At 41.3% G+C, this 18997-nt stretch overlaps 1 protein-coding gene across 1 annotated transcript in view; it reads left to right on the top strand.

The window, feature by feature from the left end:
* The window catches only part of Sntg2 (syntrophin gamma 2), a 215740-nt gene that overhangs the window by 73043 nt on the left and 123700 nt on the right, over positions 1–18997 (top strand). The window contains exons 3-4 of the mRNA XM_052184744.1: positions 1726–1782; positions 1880–1937. Coding sequence (XP_052040704.1) covers positions 1726–1782; positions 1880–1937 — 115 coding nt within the window. The remainder of the gene's footprint in view (positions 1–1725; positions 1783–1879; positions 1938–18997) is intronic.

Consider the following 18997-nt stretch of genomic DNA (forward strand, 5'->3'; position numbering starts at 1 on the left):
ATCATATTTTTCTTCTGTGCCTAAACTGTCTCAACATATTGATAATACTCATCGATTCATGTATGTTGTCACAGATGAGTGGCTTCCCCTCCCGTTCAAAGTTAGCTGGTGTTCCACTGTGGTCCATTCGTTCATGCTTAGACACTCAGCTTGTTCTGGGATGCTGACTGCTGTAATTAATGCTGTGGTGAATGTGATTTAAAACTGTGCGGCTGCTCTCACTTGCTGCAGTGTGGCTGACGACACTCTTGGCCCCTCAGATAAGTACTGACAAAGTGTCTTGGATGAGAGCCAGGTGCACTTGAATGTCGCCCGATGAGGAAAACGAAAATGGCCGTTCTTCCACTAAGGTTTCTAAGACACAGTCCTTTCCTTGTGTGTTCTAAGAGCTCATTACTTAGACATACAATCTCTGCACAAAATATGTTGCCAGTTACAATGTTATGTGGGGCTTTCTCTCTCTCATAGACCCTGTGAAGTGTATTTAATTCTCTCTCTCTCTCTCTCTCTCTCTCTCTCTCTCTCTCTCTCTCTCTCTCTCTCTCTCTCTCTCTCTCGGTTTCTTTATTGTAAGTGTATCATATATTTAAGACACCAACTGTGTGAGGACTAATAGATTCAAGCCTCTGTATCCTGCTGTTCTGGGAATCTCTCTTAGGAGCACAGACATGTGCCACCACATCCAGCTGGAACTTAACCATCTCATAACCAACATAATCCTTCCTAAGAGTATATTTACAGGCCGATATGGGATGCTGTAGAAGACATCACACCTACCAAAAGCCACAGCAGTTTTTTCTACCTGCTTGCTTTTTCTATCTGTGTTATTGTGGTACCTAAATCCCAGGACAAAGAAGGATCCCCAGGTGTCCTTCCCTGTCACTCAGCCTCTGCCCATGCTTCCCAAACCTAGAATCTTTGGAGCCCTTTAGTCTGAATGTTATTACTTTTCAGCTAAAGTATGATGTTTATGGTTCCTATAAAATACTATAGGAAAAGAAATATTTTTCTCTGCCTATGATTGCACCCCAGACATCTGGCTTGTCCTTTCCCACATAGTTCCTGCCTGACCTGTCCCAGGCTGACATGCAGCTGGGCAAAATGATTTCAGTCAGTTTAGACCACAACAAAATGAGTGACCATAATTTCATATGTAAGAGATAAGATATTGTATACTGCTGGTTATAAGTGTATTTTTTTAGCTATTATTTTCATATTGATTTAAATCTTATCAGCCACCTGTGTTCAGGGGCATGGAAAATGTTGGTTCTTCTGGAATGCATACTGATGGCCTCAGTTGAACTAAACTGCAAAGGTTTGTGCCGGAAGCTCCCTTCTGGGGCTGGTGTTAGAATAGTTTCCAAAGGGAGTCAGCTTCCCAACTTGGAGAATGGACATGGGTATTGTCTACATGGAATTCTGTTGTCACAGCCATAACGAGGGTAAAGCAACAAGCCAACCAGCTCTGTAGCAATTTTGTGTAGAATTTCAGTGATGCCTTCAATAGGACCTGATTTTCCCACGAACCTTTTGTCCCCCGTGAGCAGACCACTGGTTGAAGTTTGGCCATAGTATTGCTACTGCAGAGGTTGGAGAATGCAAAACTGGAAGTTTATATTAAGAATTGCTTAAGTTTTAACTTCGAAGTTATATATACATTCTTTTGCTCATTCTCAGACACTGCATTGTGACCTAAACTTATTTTTTTCCTAAAATTTTTTAAAGCACAGAACTGTTACACTTCGCAGACAACCTGTGGGTGGCCTGGGCCTAAGTATAAAGGTATGAGTTTGTTTTCTTGCCCCTTCTACCCCTCAGGTCCCAAAGCCCTCAGTGCCGGACTTGCTAACTATATTCTTCACACATCTCTGCCTTCTAGGGAGGAGCAGAGCATGGCGTCCCTGTCGTCATATCCAAAATATTCAAAGACCAAGCAGGTAAGCCTGGTTCTAGTGATAGGCATGAAGTTGTAACCAGTATAAGAAAATGGCTTTTTAAGTCTTAAAAATTAGCACACGTGTATTTGGCTACATTCTATAGGCTACACTTCATTGCTATAGCTGTGTGTGTTTTCGGAAGTTGTGTTTAGTCATCTGATACATGCTTTCTATCTATGCTGACCCTGCTAGCCTGTAAAAGACTATCTACTATGTGATGTGCTCAGTTCTACAGTTCTACACTTACTACTACCGCAGGCCTGGAAAATGAGTTTCTTACAGTTGGTATAAAGCTAAGGATACTTTCATGTAGGCTGAAACCCGAGAGTGTCCCCTGGCATTTCTGGTAAGAGCCACTAGGCATGAAAATAACATACTCATTGGAGAGCTCCAGATATGCTCAAGAGTAACCCAGAAGGAAGGTGAAGATCCACTGCTTTGAGCTAAGGTACCTGACATTAAGTATCACATCAGCCCATCACAGGGGTACGTACCAGCCTTGATTAGTAATGACGAAACTAATGGTTAGAAGACACCATTACACAGGAAAGGGTGAGAGTGGGACTTCCTTAAGGGACAGGTAATTCTCAGCAAACCGGGATATTTTTCGATGTCACAAAATGACTCTGTTACTGAACATGTTGCCCTCAGCTTGTCATAACAGTCTCCTCTGCCCTTCCTCCGGCTTTGTCATCCCAAACCAACCTTCTGCCTGGGGAGCTCTGGCCTTAGGGACTGGTGTGCTGGAGTTAATATGGAGATCCCCTGCAGACTGCTCATCTGGGGGTTAACATGCCTCCTTAGGTCTCAACTTGAAAGGGAAGTAAGTCCGGACACCTGGACCTGTGGTCAGTTTGGTGAGCTCCCACACCTCAAACTGAGATGGAAGCTAGGGGTGGCCAGTCACCATGGACTCCCATGCCCCTGACTCTGTCCCTGTTGAAAACAAAGGGCATAGGGTATGGAGAGGAGAATAAGCCTGCACTGTCTTGTAACACCTGCTCATTCATTTCACCAGACTGTAATAGACCAAGAACCCAACTTGATCTCGTACAATTAGCTTTGGTCTGGACTGCACAGAAAAAATGTCAGTGGAGTGCTTTAATGGCAGAGGATTCAGAAAGTCTGTGCATAGACCCATTCAAACTGCTGACAGAGATCACAGAAGGCATGGAATTGTTGCAGAGACAGTTCAAACAAGAGGTGAATTTTCAGAGGAACTATGGAACCCCATGACACCTTTAAATACATTTTTTTGAGAAGGACATGAGCATTAAAATGGTTCATTATAAAACTAGAATCTACATGGAAATTTGTCCTCACCTAGAACATTTAGGAGTCAATGCAGGGACACGCTTTGCCTGTTTCTGAGCAAGGTGATAAGCCCTGCATACAGCAGATAGGATATCTAATTAGGATTGAGAGCCAGTAAGCCTAAGAATGCAGCTTTCTGTGTTCCCCAGAGGGATCAGGATGGGAGATACCACCTGTGGGTCAGGATAGAAAAAAATGGAAGCACACATATTAGTATGCATATATTTTGCCCTTGGTGGCACCAAGAAATTTCATTTGATCAGAAAATATGAGCTTAGTCCTAACCTTGGCAAGCAGGAACATGAAAGAGTTATACAGTTCTCAGAATCAAATGATCATTCTTTTTGAGATTTTAAAAGCATTTAGAAACAAATGCTGTGGTTAAATTGGACTGCAGAATCTGTGCTGTTTATCAAATGTAATTGTGGAGCTGACACGCTTTGCAAAAGTGTAGGCTCTGGTGCATTGAAAGTAAAATTCTATAAGCGAGGAATAAATCAATTCTCTTGTGTGTTAGCTGTTTAATTACTTCTGCGCCCCTGTCAACCATCTGTTTGGCTGATTAATAATTGAAGGAAGATTGCTCGTGTGCATTTCTCTATATATAGGTAATCTTTGTAAACATTATCAGTTCTTTTTTTCAATGGTGCATTCTTTTACTTATGGATAGGAAATGCTTCAAAAATGAATTAGACTAAGCAACAGATAAAAGTCCATGGAGAATTTTGTGTTCAATTGAGAAAGAAATTCTTGGAGCAGGAGGCTGCCTAAGACAACTGAAAAGTGGAATTGGAGCTGTGGTTTTGAGAATGAGCTGTTTTGAATCCCCCTTGCCTGTTTACCATGATTCAATGTGTGCAATCAGCTAGCACAGGATCAAGAAGGTTACAAATGAAGTTCTCTAGAGTGTGGTGCACTGGCACAGTGCTGTTACTAAGAGAACCCTTTGCTTCAGCTCCCTGGAGGCTTCTTACTTAACTCCTCCAGTCTAGCCAAGCTTGACATGAAGGTGGTGTCACCCCACAGGCCTCTTTCTATCTGATAGCCACCATTGTTGCAAGCATCCAAACCTGAGAAATCTGTTGACCATGTTATTCTGCCCTGGGCCCTTTCCTACAGGATCTTCTCAGTGCTTTGATGGAGTGTCTGAAAGACACCTTCCCTCGTGTCTTCATTTTGTTCATCTTCTATTTCTGATATCCTGTAGTATTTTGTATAAAATGTCTAAAGGAGATATGTGTTATGGTTAGAGTTAGGATCAGGGTTTATTCTTAATGTCTGACACAGACTCAAGGTCATAGGCAAAGGAGGGCTGGCTCACCCTGGATCTCTATGTGAGGCTGACAAAGGGTTATGCTCTCCACATGCAGAAGATGGTGGGGAGTGTGGTACTTAATACCCAGTGTTGCAAGAGCCCTAGAGGATTGGCCTCAAAGCAGTAGGTACATTAATCACTAATGCATGAATGCAACAGATGCTTTGCTATCCCAGACATGAGAAACAGAATCTGTGCTTCTCACAGAGTTGTGGACATGCAAAGAATACACTATCATCCAATGAAGTATGGAATCTTCAGACAAGCTAGGAATTGGGTAGGAAAATAGAAATCAGAATAAGACATCGAGGCGGGGAATACCTGCTTATTCCAAGAGAGTCTGCCTATATCCCAGCACGATCCAAGATGCCCATCCTGACTTGCATAGGTGTTGCAGCATCCCTAGAAGGAAGGCCTACAGAATAAGAGCATTCTCCAGTTCTCACTCTCTAACCACAGAGGCCTCTCAGACTGTTTCTTCTATCTTGCTCTTGGGAACAAGGTGGAAATAACCTGTTAGATCAAAGGAGAATAAAAAATCAGGGAGTTCTCTTATATTTCTAAGAATTTGTCCAATGTTGTTCAACAAATAGCTCTCTAGGGCATTAGTGTAGAGACTGAAGTTGTCTGCTGTAGGTTTTATACACAGCTGGAAGGGCTGTCAATGAACTCACCTACCATGTACATCCAGAGAGCAGGAACCACATGGCATACATAAGATGTTAAGCATGAGCGAGTAAGAAAACATTGCTTTTCTAAAGTTATTTTTTTGTGTAAGTAATGATTTTGTTTTAATGTTTAAGAGGTGCCACATGAAATCTCTTGAAAAGTGAAATGGCAGGGTTTGTTTTGCACTTTAAAAACATGTAGCTTCCCCATGGAAAGTACCTGCAGCTGCTGCAGTAAGAACGTCACATGCAGGCTAAGGAGGCCCAGGTGAACGATGCGGAAAGTGCTCTGCCGTGCTTGAGAGAGCAAATGGCCGAGGTCCAGATGCCCTTTGTAGATGCAGCGTTAGATTGCTGAGGGTGAGCCATGGTAGCAGGAAGACAAGAGAGTGAGCACCGTGTGCTGACTGTAAAACAGGTGAGTGACAATTAATTTGATAAAGTGACTTAACTGGCCCTGTGGAGTCAAGCGAAGGAAAGGGCAGGAACTCAATATTCCATGTCAGTTGCATGAGCTGTCCAGAGGAGGGTAATGCTTAAGTCCACAGGACAACCACGGAGATGGGGAATCAGATAAAGAAGGATTTAACTTGAATTGATGGAACCAAGGCAACTCCCTAAGGACACATATGGATAGAGATGATGCTGAGGATGTGGCTGAAAGAAAACATGGGAGTTGAGAAGGGCAGGACACCATGGAGTCAGCTCTGGCTCTTCCATCCTTTAGGAGGCAATCTTTCTCATCTCCTCTGCTGTGGAAAATGAATCCTAGAGGCAAGTTACTGAGCATGACACAATTGCAGATCCTGATGCTATCTTCCAGGAATATCGCAAGGTTGTAGATTTCACACCACACACTTAGAACCGATCCTCGGGTTCAGATGAGGATAACTCTGGGCCCACTATGATCTCAGAGACCCAGAGACTTACAGGTCTGGACCTCCTGTAGTTAGGGAACCAGATGATCCTGAGAGCACACATCTGTCCACAGAGCAGATGATAGTCTGAGCATCTCTGTCTCCAAATCCCTAGTAATATATGGTGTGATTTTGACATCATGAGGGAAAGATTTATCATCACATATTTTATTTAAGGAATCTTGAAAATAATTTAAAAGCATTAAAACTTCATCACAAAATTTAGTTCCTTTGATTTCTCACCTACGTCAAATCAAATTTGTACATGTCTGTAACTGATTCATTTGGGAATTGAAAAACTCCGTCAAACAGACAAAACATCCATGATCAGCATAATTACAACAATAGACTCTCTGGTCTATTTTGTTCTTATTTAACAAGGAACATAGAAGACTTACCACATGGTGTGATTTTGTGCTGTAGTTTTGTGGGTTATAAGGGAAGAAGAGAATTGGGGAGCAGGTCCCAAGCTCACCTTCCTCAGAATACAGCTCAGTACTAGACAAGGAGTCTTTGTCCTTGACAGAGACTATTGGGAGCAATATGAGAGACAGATCTGAGAGTTGAGGATACCTAATCAAGTAGGAAGCAAGCAAAAGAGCTACTGACACACTGAGATGGGACATGACCTTTGATTTTCTTTCCAGGTTACTGCACTATGCACTGCAGCTCATTTTAATTTTAAAAATGTGTAGTGGGAACTAAAGATGTCATAGCACTGTTAAAAGTTGTTACTAAAATGTGGTATATTTACACAATGGAATACTACTCAGCAATTAGAAACAATGAATTCACAAAATTTTTAGGCAAATGGTTTGATCTGGAAAATATCATCCTAAGTGAGGTAACCCAATCACAAAAGAATACACATGGAATGCAATCTCTGATAAGTGGATATTAATTAGCCCAGAAGCCCTGAATACCCAAGGCACAAATTGCATAACAAATGACTCCCATGAAGGAGTATGGAGAGGGTCCTGAGCCTGGAAAGGATTGATCTAGCTTTGGAGGGGAATATAAGGACAGAGAAAAAGGAGGGAGGTGATTGGAGAATGGATGGAGAGAAGAAAGTTTATGGGACATATGGGGAGGGGGGACTGGGAAAGGGGAAATCATTTGGAATGTAAACAAAGAATATAGTAAATAAAAATATTAAAAAAGTTGTTACTAACTAGAATGAAAATAGAAATAGCATCACAAAGTTTTCCTTGCTCTGATTGTAAAACTATAATACTTTTGTATGATAAACCCCTACAAATAGAGGTTCTCAGAAGCCACCATGCCTGTCATAATTTTACTTCCTTCCATATAGGAAGGAAGATAGCACTTATCCCATGTAGGAATATCTAAATTGACACAGGAGTTTGCTACATTGTTAACAATATGAAGAAAGACAGCCAGCAGAAACAGCAAAGGGTGTAGGTAGGTCATGTGCAGCCTCACAGCCTGTAGTAATTTTGTGAGTACTCTCTGTCCACTGACCTTTTCTTGTGCAGTTCCATCCCAAGTGTCTAGTATCTTGCTAGCTCTCAGCACACAGGGTTGGACAACACAAGGTGCTTAGCCTAGGAAGCTCATGGCATGGTAAGGAAAGTTGTATTGAATCATAGATGGAAATCTATTCATCTGTCATTAGATCGTCTGTGAATTTGTTAGTCTCTCAGTCTATCTTTTTGTTTATCTTCCTCTATCTGCCCCTTTATCTACTTATTCTCACCTATTTATCATATATATTTGTACACATATATTCATTTTAGCTTTGATCTTATATATACATGTGGATATATATACATATATGTTCATCTCAAATATATAATATGTTAAATAGCCTCAAGCATATAATCATAAAAATATAAATTTAGAGGCTGGGTAGATAGCTCAGTGTTTAAGAGTACTGGTTGCTCTTCCAGAGGTTCCAGAAACCACATGGTGGCTCACAACCATTGGATCTGATTGATGCCTTCTTCTCTCATGCAGGCACACAATACACACAGGGCACCCATACACTTAAAATACATAAATAAACTATCTTAAAAATATATAAATTCAACAAGATGGAAGTTTATATATCTCTTCAATTGCAGTTTGATTCTCATGTGAGATGTGTTGGCCTCTGTCAGATGCCAAAGTGACCTCTACAGGACCAGGAAGAACATTCATGTCCCTGGGAAGGTACACTGAGGACTCAAATGGGTCCTGAGAAATCTAATGTCCTATTTTGCTTTAGTGTCCTCATTGTAAAAGAGGGTTGAGTGAAGAGCCCAAATTTCTTGTTTAGTAACAGCCACCACAGCTGTCTCCCATACCTATCTGGGAAACTAAGGGTTGGCTCCCTGATGGCTACACAGGCTTGCAGAAATTCCTCAGTTCTTTGATTTATTGGAGTCTAGGAGCCTTGCTTCTGTTGATGAAGACACTGCTTTTTCTTGCCAGCCTATCACTCTGACAAGTAGCATCCCCCTGCCCTGCCCATGTTTTCTTGTCTCTCTTCAGGAATTCTGAGCAGAGGGTTGCTATAGGCAGGCAGCAATAAATGGCTGACAAGATCTAAAGCTGTGGACAGAAATGTGTCCAAATCCAAGGGAAGAACAATTTCTCATTCCTCCTAATGCCAGAGTGGTCACAGAGTAGCAAGAATCAGTCACTTACAACTGAGTCCATGGCTGTCACTCTGCAAAGCAGTCATGTCCTAAGAGGAAACTCCACCAGCTTCTCATGAGATCAGGCTGACCCATTTCGGCATTCAACTTTGGACACTTTCATTTCCTGGAGTACATGTGACAGAACTTGTCTGTTCATTGTAGCTCATTTTAATTTTAAAAATGTGCAGTGAAGTAATGTGCAGTAAAGATGTGGCAGCACTAACTAGAATGAAAATGTTAGAAATAGCATCATAAAGTTTCCCTTGCTCTGATTGTAAAACTACAATACCTTTTGTATAATAAACCCCTACACATAGAGGTTCTCAGAAGCTGCCATGCCTATCATAATTTTGCTTCCTTCCATATAGGAAGGAAGATAGGACTTACACCATGTAGGAATGTCTAAGTTGACACAAGAGTTTACTACATTGTTGACAATATGAAGAAAGACAGTCAGCAGACACAGCAAAGGGTGTAGGCAGGACATGTGCAGCCGTAGCAGCCTGTAGTAATTTTGTGAGTACTCTGTTCACTGTCCTTTCCTTGTGCTATTCCATCCTGAGTGTCTAATATCTTGTTGCATGGCCATGCTGATGGATGCCTGTGGACCTTGGTCATACTGAGAAAAAGCCACAAAATATCCCTCTCCCCCCAATGGCAGCAATTTTCACACCTTTCTGTAAAGGTCTTGCATACATTTTACTAGAATGGGATTGTTTCATTGGAACAAGATGCTAACATTAAAGATATAAATTCCTATTGCCTTCTTTGGACATAATTCTCTATGTGACCTGTTGCCTCCTTTCCCCACCCCCTGCCACCAATAAACGAAAAATGACTCTCAGTTGCTATACAAGGGGAACCATCTGACTTCTGAGCCCCTCTTCGTGTCATTGATACTAACATAGCTCCTATCGACAGCCACACTGGCATTCTCTCAGGGATCACCCTTCCCCTCATCATCCATATTCTATCTAGCATGCAAACATACTTCCCACACACTACACAGATCACCTCATGTTGCTTTGTAATACATGTGTAACATGTACGTGTAGCGTGAGGTTACAGAGGCACAGGGAGGGTACCTTGTCCGTCTTAATGGAAGGTCATCTGTGACTTAGCTCATTAATACCCCTGTTACTGTCTCCATGATAGCCTGCTGTCACTCTCCTGATCTTCCAAAGTAAGACAGAGTGAAGTTCTCCTTGGTAACTTAAATAAAACTTAATGATGATATTTCTGATTTTGCAAAGTTTTAGAATCCAGGACAAACTACGCAGAGATCATGAAGAATGAGTGGTTAAAAAAAGTTTTGGCCGGGCGGTGGTGGCACACACCTGTAATCCCAGCACTCTGGGAGGAAGAGGCAGGCAGATTTCTGAGTTCAAGGCCAGCCTGGTCTACAGAGTGAGCTCCAGGACAGCCAGGGCTATACAGAGAAACCCTGTCTCGAAAAAACCAAATACAGAAAAAAAAAGTTTTTGAAGTTAGAAATGGTGATAATAATTTCAATGTATGAAAAGAACTTCCTGATAAGCTGAGAAATGGCATAGAAGCTTTTGTTTATTTTACAGGTCAGGAAACAAGTAGAAATGATGGCTGACCAGTCTCCCACCAGGAGTACAGAGCAATTTAGTGAACCAAATTTAATATATATATATTTTTTCTTTGTGCCATAGCAGGTCATCTCATTGTATACTAATAAAATACATGGCACACAGCTTGAATGGGTTAATGAAATAAGTTGATCACAATAGTAGCTTACCGCTAGTTTTTTTAAAAATATTTTATTTTCTATATTCTTTGTTTACATTCCAAATGATTTCCCCTTTCCCGGATCCCCCCTCCCCATATGTCCCATAAACCTTCATCTCTCCATCCATTCTCCAATCACCTCCCTCCTTTTTCTCTGTCCTTATATTCCCCTCCAATACTAGATCAATCCTTTCCAGAATCAGGACCTTCTCCATACTTCTTCATGAGAGTCATTTGTTATGCAATTTGTGCCTTGGGTATTCAGGGCTTCTGGGCTAATTAATATCCACTTATCAGAGATTGCATTCCATGTGTATTCTTTTGTGACTGGGTTACCTCACTTAGGATGATATTTTCCAGATCAAACCATTTGCCTAAAAATTTTGTGAATTCATTGTTTCTAATTGCTGAGTAGTATTCCATTGTGTAAATATACCACATTTTCTGTATCCATAGCCAGAAGCTGGAAAGAATCCAGATGCCCCTCAAAGGAGGAATGGATACTACTAGTTTTTTAATGCTATTTTTGTTTTTTTAAAGTTGGAATGTTAATTTTTGATGAAATAATTTTATTTGTCTAATTTATTTATTAATTTACTTTACGGCCCATATCAAGCTTTTCTTTCCTTTAAGTACCTAACTACACAAGTCTTCTCCACATTCTACCTTCCCCTTCTCTTCTGAAAAAGGGCAGCTCCACTCTGGGTGTCACATCCACCACTAACACCCCCTCCCCCACCCTTTGCCAGCATGTGCTGACTTTGAGTTTTAGTCATTTTGATGGGTTTAAGATGAAATCTTAGAGTGGTTTTGATTTAAATTTCCCTGATGTCTAAAGACTTTGAACATTTCCTTTTTTTAGATATTTTCTTAATTTACATTTCAAATGTTAGCCCCTTTCCTGGTTTCCCCTCCAAAAACACCCTAGCCCATCCCCTCTTCTCCCTACTCACCAACCCACCCACTCCCTCTTCCCTGTCCTGATATTCCCCTATACCAGGGCATCTAGCCTTCTCAGGACCAAGGGCCTTTCCTCCTTTTGATGACCAACAAGGGCATCCTCTGTTTGAACTTTATTTGGTCTGTGAATTGTACCTTGGGTAATCCAAGCTTCTGGGCTAATATCCACTTATCAGTGAGTGCATGCCATGTGTATTCTTTTGTGGTTGGGTTATCTCACTCAGGATGATATTTTCTAGTTCCATCCATTTGCCTAAGAATTTCATGAATTCACTGTTTTTAATAGCTGAGTAGTATTCAATTGTATAAATATATCACATTTTCTGTGTCCATTCCTCTGTTGAGGGACATCTGGGCTCTTTCCAGCATCTGGTCATTATAAAGAAGGCTGCTATGAACATAGTGGAGCATGTGTCTTTATTACATGTTGGAGAATCTTCTGGGTATATGCCAGGAGTGGTATATCTGGGTCCTCCAGTAGTACAATGTCCAATTTTTTTGAGGAACTGCAAAATTGATTTCCAGAGTGATTGTACCAGTTTGTAATCCCACTAGAAGTGGGGGAGTGTTCTTCTTTCTCCACATCTTCACCAGCACCTGATATTGCCTGAGTTTTTTATCTTAGCCATTCTGACTGGTGTGAAGTGGAATCTCAGGGTTGTTTTGATTTGCATTTTCCTGATGACTAAGGATATTGAACATTTCTTTAGGTGCTTCTCAGCCATTTAGTATTTCTCAGTTGATAATTCTTTGTTTAGCTCTGTACTCCATTTTTAATGGAGTTATTTGGTTCTCTCTACTAGAGTCTAACTTCTTGAGTTCTTTGTATACTTTGTATATTAGCCCTCTGTTAGATGTAAATTGGTAAAGATCTTTCCCAAATTGTTTGTCATTTTGTCCTATTGACAGTGTCCTTTGCCTTACAGAAACTTTGTAATTTTATGAGGTCCCATTTGTATTTCCATTCATCTACATGCAAACATCCAGTTAAACCAGCACCATTTGTTGAAGATGCTCTCTCTTTTTCCAATGTATGGTTTTGGCTTCTTTTCAAAAATCAACCATAGGGGTGTACGTTTATTTCTGGGTCTTCAATTCAATTTCATTGATCCACCTATCTGTTTCTATACCAATACCATGTAGCTTTATTACTATTGTTCTGTAGTAATAGTAGTAATAGTACTATTACTATTTTATTCTCAGCCCATTTATTGTTTGTATAAAGGAGTGCTACTTATTTCTTTGAGTTAAATTTTATATCCAGCTACTCACCTCTGCCTCTGGACCAACTGTGATGGTAGGAATATCCAACTAGGATGGGTAGATGGGTAAGATTCCAATCTCGTTAGTTTGGGGGCCTTTGAAGTTTTCCACAGTGAAGGAGGATACTCTTGGGGTTCCTCAAGGCTCCTCTAGGCCAAAAAGTAAGCCCAGAGCTAAAGAATGGGGCTCAGAAGACCACATGCTACTCACCTCTAAAGACTGTCTCAACTATTGTTTTTTAATAACCTGAATAGGTGTGGCTTCTGTGCTGGCCTGTATTCAGAGGACAAATGGAACAGTTAGTAAAGGCAGAGAACTACACTCAGACAAACTGGAAAAATGAATTAGGATCAATTTTTCTACTTATGTGGGATATTTAGGTGAAGTGTGGGCAAAACCCTACAGCCAGCAATGAGATCTTACAAAGACTGACTTGTAATTTGAACTATGGTTTAATGTCAGGCTGAGCATAGGCCATGGTATATCATTCTTGAAGATGTTTGCACATGGACCCAGAAAAATCATTTCTGTAATTTAGGTTGATGGATTGATTAGTGGGTAAGAATTTATAGATAAGTAGATGGATGGATGGATGGATGGATGGATGGATAGATAGATAGATAGATAGATAGATATCAGTCAACTGATGATAGGTCAATTCTAAATGATAGTGAATTGATATAGAGATGATATATGATAGATGTACCATCTATTATATGATAGATTGATAGATGTCAGAGAGACAGATAATAGTTGATAGGCAGGTAGATAGAAATAATACTAATCTTCCCCACAACCTTCACCATCATCAGTGCCTGCCATCCACTCCATACACATTCTTGTCATTAGGTTTTCTTCCCATTTGATATTTTCATTGGTATTGCTAAATATATAATAACAATAGTAGGCCTTTCCCTGAACATTTGAACCCCGATTCCCATATTTCCATTAAAGTGTTAAATATTATTTAATTCAATAACAATAATGTTTGGCTTCATGCATGGATATGTTCATGACTCCACTGTCCACATACCCTGGAGCATGGTTTACCAGGGTGACCACCTACATCTGGGTTGGAGGCAGCTCCGTCTCTGTCACCTGACTTTTCAAATGAAAGACTTTCCCAGAAGTGTGTATTACTCTCCCTTTAACTTGATGCTATAAAAAAAATTGCTCTTGAAATTTAAGATGTGAGCATTCAGGCCCACTGGGGAAAACAATACCTTTTCTCTGAGTGCCTGGAGCCATGTGACACTGTCTTGTCTCAGCGTCTGGATGGACTTGTCAGAAGTGCATTATAAGGAACCTGCTTGCCTGGCAAGGTATATGTGAAGTCAGATTTGGGTTTTTTATGTTAATTTTTTTTCCTTTTTGATTTACAGTGCCAAACGAGTTTTGTTCTGGTTTCAGGTCAGCCTCTCCTTAAGTCCTAGTACGGAATGCCCTTGTTTCGCCTCTGAACTGGGCCACAAATCAAAGGGAGAATCTGTCAACATGTCTTCATTGTTAAAGCATCAATGAGAGATGTGCTTTTAAACCTAGCAGAGTAAATAGAACTCGACAAGGATAATCAAATTGACTGCATAGCTGAGTGAGAAATGCGAAAGCCGCAGAAAGAATTCTGAGATATTTCGAGAGCTCAGAAGCACACGTTATCTATTGCAAATTTAATTTAAATTCTGTGTAGGAGCCTTCATCTCTCCAGCCGCTGAGTCAAGGCAAAAATAAAGAAAGGTAAACAGAAACACTAAAAGCTACTGTAAATTAATGTCAGAACCAGGCCATAGAATGGAGCTCCTGGTTATAGTTACTTGGGTGTCTGGACAGGAGCCTTAGAGATCTCCGGACCAGTGTAGAACATGATACTTAAACCTCCTGGTACCTGCCCACAACCTGCACAGACCCCAAGGCATGACTCTGGGTCATCTGCGTCTGCCTTTGAAGTCACTCAGTGTCACTGGATCCTTGCCTTATGCTCCTGGGGACTTTCTGGGAGACAGAAAGTACTATTTAATGTTGAAGTTAAAGCTGTATCACACTTTAAGGTCTAGTATCCTTTAAACTACCATAAGTGAGTAGATGACCTTGTTAGCAGTAAAATACACCTCTCTAGAAAGCTGTGGCTATCACTGTTATGTGTGACCCTTTCTAGTATGTGTGAGGACCTGGGTTCTATCCCTAGCACTGAAGAAAGGTTTTCAAACTATAATAACCACTAAGGTCCCTCTTTCTAGCCCCTGGGGGTTCCCAGAATGAGGAGTACATTGTCCCTGCCAGCAGCTCCCTCACTTGCTCAGTCCGGCCATACTTGGACGTAAGTGAAATCTGTCTCCCTTATTTCGAATGAAGAATTAAAAATTCTCAGGCCATGAAACCTTAACAGAGGCAGGATTTGGGAAATTAACTGGGTTTGGATATTGGACACCCTGAAGTAGGTAGCAGTGAGCCACCCTCCCAACATGAGGCCACCTGATCCTCCCTATCCCCATCTCTGATGGAAATGACATAATTTCCCATCTTAACAGTTTTGGGGTCAGGGTTATTGAAGGCATGACTAAATAGACATAGCCACTGCAGCTGGCTGCTTACCCTAGGCCTGTGTGGCTGGACAAAATGTGCTAGATGTCCAGGGGCTGTAGGGAACACCTGGGGCAGATGATGACAGGCCTAATTGGCTTCCGTTTGTCAGGCAGAGCTAGTGAAAGTCACACCACAGGAAAGGTTGCATAAGCAGGCGTACTGCTTTCCCTGATTCACCAGAACAATGAACATGCGTGAGCATTTTATTACCATGGCAGCGCGGGAACAAAGACTAAAGTCAAACTTGCAGAAGTACAAGGTGAGAACAGTTGTCACCTAAGTCACACATGCAGGTTGGGGAGGCAGCTGGGGGGGGGGAGGCAGCTTAGGGGGGGAGGCAGCTGGGGGGGAGGCAGCTGAGGGGGCAGGCAGCTGAGGGGGAAGGCAGCTGGGGGGAGGGGGAGGCAGTTGGAGGGGGCAGCTGGGGGGAGGCAGCTGGGGGGCAGCTAGGGAGAGGCAGCTGGGGGGCAGCTGGGGGGAGGGGAGGCAGCTCGGGGACAGAGCTTGGGTGTCACATGCCCAAGGCCCAGCAGGCCAAAGGAAAAAGAATCAAATAGAAGATGTTTTGTATATAGGTTTATTCTGAAAAAGTATATATTTTAAAGTCACAGCTTGAATGTTCCAAAGTTGTGGATCTTCTTGGGTGTTTTAAAACTTGGATTTAAACCCAGGGTTATCTCAGGGATGGCACTCCAGCATTTATTCTAGAAACGAGGATGGTCAAAGAAGACTTATTATTTTAACAGGTTTCCAGTGCTGATGCATTGTTTGTTGCTTTCTTTTGACAAAATCCAACGTTAAGATTATTTTTTTTTCTTCTTCATAGAAAATTTACCTTAAAAAAACTGTAGCTGTGCCCCTATTGGGGCTCAGGTTGCTCTTGTGTTGTTTGTTATACTCAGTTAGGGATAAAGGTCTGCCACACTCACGCCATGTCATGACCCAGGTCATGAGCACATTACATTTTTAGTGGTGGAGCATTAGAGAGATAGACCTCAACACTATAGGAATCTGTACCTACCTCTCTACACTATAGGAATCTGTACCTACCTCTCTATACTATAGGAAATTGTACCTACCTCTCTATACTGTAGGAAATTGTACCTACCTCTCTATACTATAGGAAATTGTACCTACCTCTACCTGAACTATGGTCCAAGGTTCCAGGGTCTTAGGTAGTCTTGCTGGCCTTGAACATTGCTATATAGGTGTGAATGACCTTGAACTCATGATTTTCCTTCTAACTCCCAAATGCTGAGATTACAGGCATATACCACCATGCCAGACTCAAAGCTCTTAAAAGGGAAACTGCATAAACAAAAACCTGACTGCTAAGAAGCATACTCTACCCATCTAAGTTGTCTTTTCAGAAATAAGTGAGAAATGAAGCCTGGGACAAGTGAAAGGAAGTTATGTTCGTTACCAACAGACCTCCGTGCACGGGTTGCCTGTGTGGAATACATTACATCAGGCTTGGTTTATTACTTAATGACTTTATTCCACAGAGATGAGCTAGAGTCACTATTCAGCTAAAATTCATAAATTTAGTCCAATATGATGAAATAGATTATATTATTTAGGAGTATTACAATTAAAATCAAACCCAACTCTCATATTTGGCCTTTATAACAAATCATTTGCCTACAGCTTCTTTGTGATTCAAGAGGGAAAACATCTTTTAAGCTTGAGGACAGTTTTATAAGAGTTTGAAATCTGTGGATCTCAGTAGCTACTTGGAGGAGGAGGAAAGAAGGAAAGAAAAAAGCCACGTTAAGTTGGTGTGAAGGTCAGCTGTAAGGTAGGATGCTTTTTGAGACATGGTAAGAATCCTCAAGTACTCTCAAAACCACATGTACGTTAGAGCCAGCATCCGAAGAAAGAGAGAGGAAATGTTGGACCTTCCTGAGTCAGGATTTAGAAAGATGAGCAGACCTAATAGGACCTAGGGGCAACTTGTAGGGAACTGGGTTCTGCAGATTAATTCTAATTACCTTTCATTCATCAGAGACTGGGTCACTTCCTACTTCCTACTTCCTGTGGTGACCCAAGCCAAATCCTTAACAGCTTCTGCTTTAACAGAGAGCTGAGCAGGGTCCTTACTTGTTATCTTATATTTCCTTTATTCTGAGACATTATTAATGAAGGTAGCTGCATATACTACAAGGCATACAGCTATTCTACATTCTTTCTAGGTAGAATTAAATTTGCAGCAGGAATCATTTGAAGTTCAGTGAAATTGTGGCTAACACTTTAACTAAATTGCCGTGTGACTATTTTTGTATTGCATATAGATGAGCCTCAATCATTCTAGAAATAAAGCTTACAGTTTGCTTTGAATTCAAGGAATGGTGGTTCTAGTAAATCTGGTTATTTCCACAAATAGCACAAAAGAACAAACAACAAAGAAACAGTATGAGAGGACCACCTGTGCCTGCATTTCCTTCCTGAAAAAGAGGCAAGCACAGGCCAATTCTCTCTATTCCTCAAAAATTTCCCTCTACTGCTTCTTTAACTCCCAGTGGGAGGAGAAGATCTGCCTTCTAAGGTAAGAAGCCAGAGACCCCAGACACACATCAGTCATCAGGCACTTACAGGACTTCTGGTCTCCTGACTTCCACTTAAAGGAGTGGTTGCCCATTTTCTTTAAGGGTGCTCATTGGCTCTTAAAATCTTTTGAAATTTTATTCAAGTGCTTTGCTATTTACTTAGGTGACTGCTGACATTTTAATTTCATTACTTGGGAATTTATAACACGGTGTCTGTGTACATATCAAAATTGTGCCGTAGTTTCTTAGGGCTTATCTTTTTGTTGCCCAGATGGCATGGAGTATCTGCACCTAGCACAGCCTGTAGAACACAACGCCATCCACTCTAGAGAATATGGGACGTATCTGCTTCCCCCATATGGAGGTCCTCATGGCTTATGAACTGATTCCAAACAGGAAATGTGGTGAATCCAATATGCAAGTCTCATGGCCTGAGATAAGTTTTAATAAAGCAGATTCCTCTCCAATCAAATGGTATTCTATGCCAGAGGCATTAGGAGAAAGTGCTTCAGCGCATAGACCACTCTACGTAGCATCCATTGTCATCTAATGAATCTCTAGTCCTACAAGAATACACTGAATCCAGAAACAGTAGCACAGGTACAAGGTTTGGCATAGCAGGAAGAAACATTTGGAGTTTCATTTAGTTTTGGAATACAGGTACTAACATATCACAGAAGGAAGGAACCAATATAAACATTTCTCAAGTAAAAGGAGTTGAGGATGCAGTGTGGCACAGGAGTGCAGCTGTGGCAAGGAAGAAGGGGACATATATAAACATGGCATATCACAGGCTGCAGAGGAAAAGAGATAGCATGTATGGAGGTACAGTTATGAACTTGGCCCAGCACAGGAATATAGGTGTAGGCATGCCCAAACATTGGCTTCTGTCCTCTCTACTTTCTAAGAGAAATCTCTCTGTATTGGCTAATGTCTTCTGGCCATTCTGGGAATAAAACAGACCTTCTCAATATGTTTCTGACAGAAGCCAAAGGCATACGCCCCTGAAAACTCATATATAGCTTGTAAATACTTTTGCTGTTCTATATGCAATCTTTTGATGGAATTTGAGTCCTAAATTTTGGGAGGCTGATGCTTTT

Source organism: Apodemus sylvaticus, chromosome 6 (genome assembly GCF_947179515.1).
Source record: "Apodemus sylvaticus chromosome 6, mApoSyl1.1, whole genome shotgun sequence".
NCBI classification, from domain to species: domain Eukaryota; kingdom Metazoa; phylum Chordata; class Mammalia; order Rodentia; family Muridae; genus Apodemus; species Apodemus sylvaticus.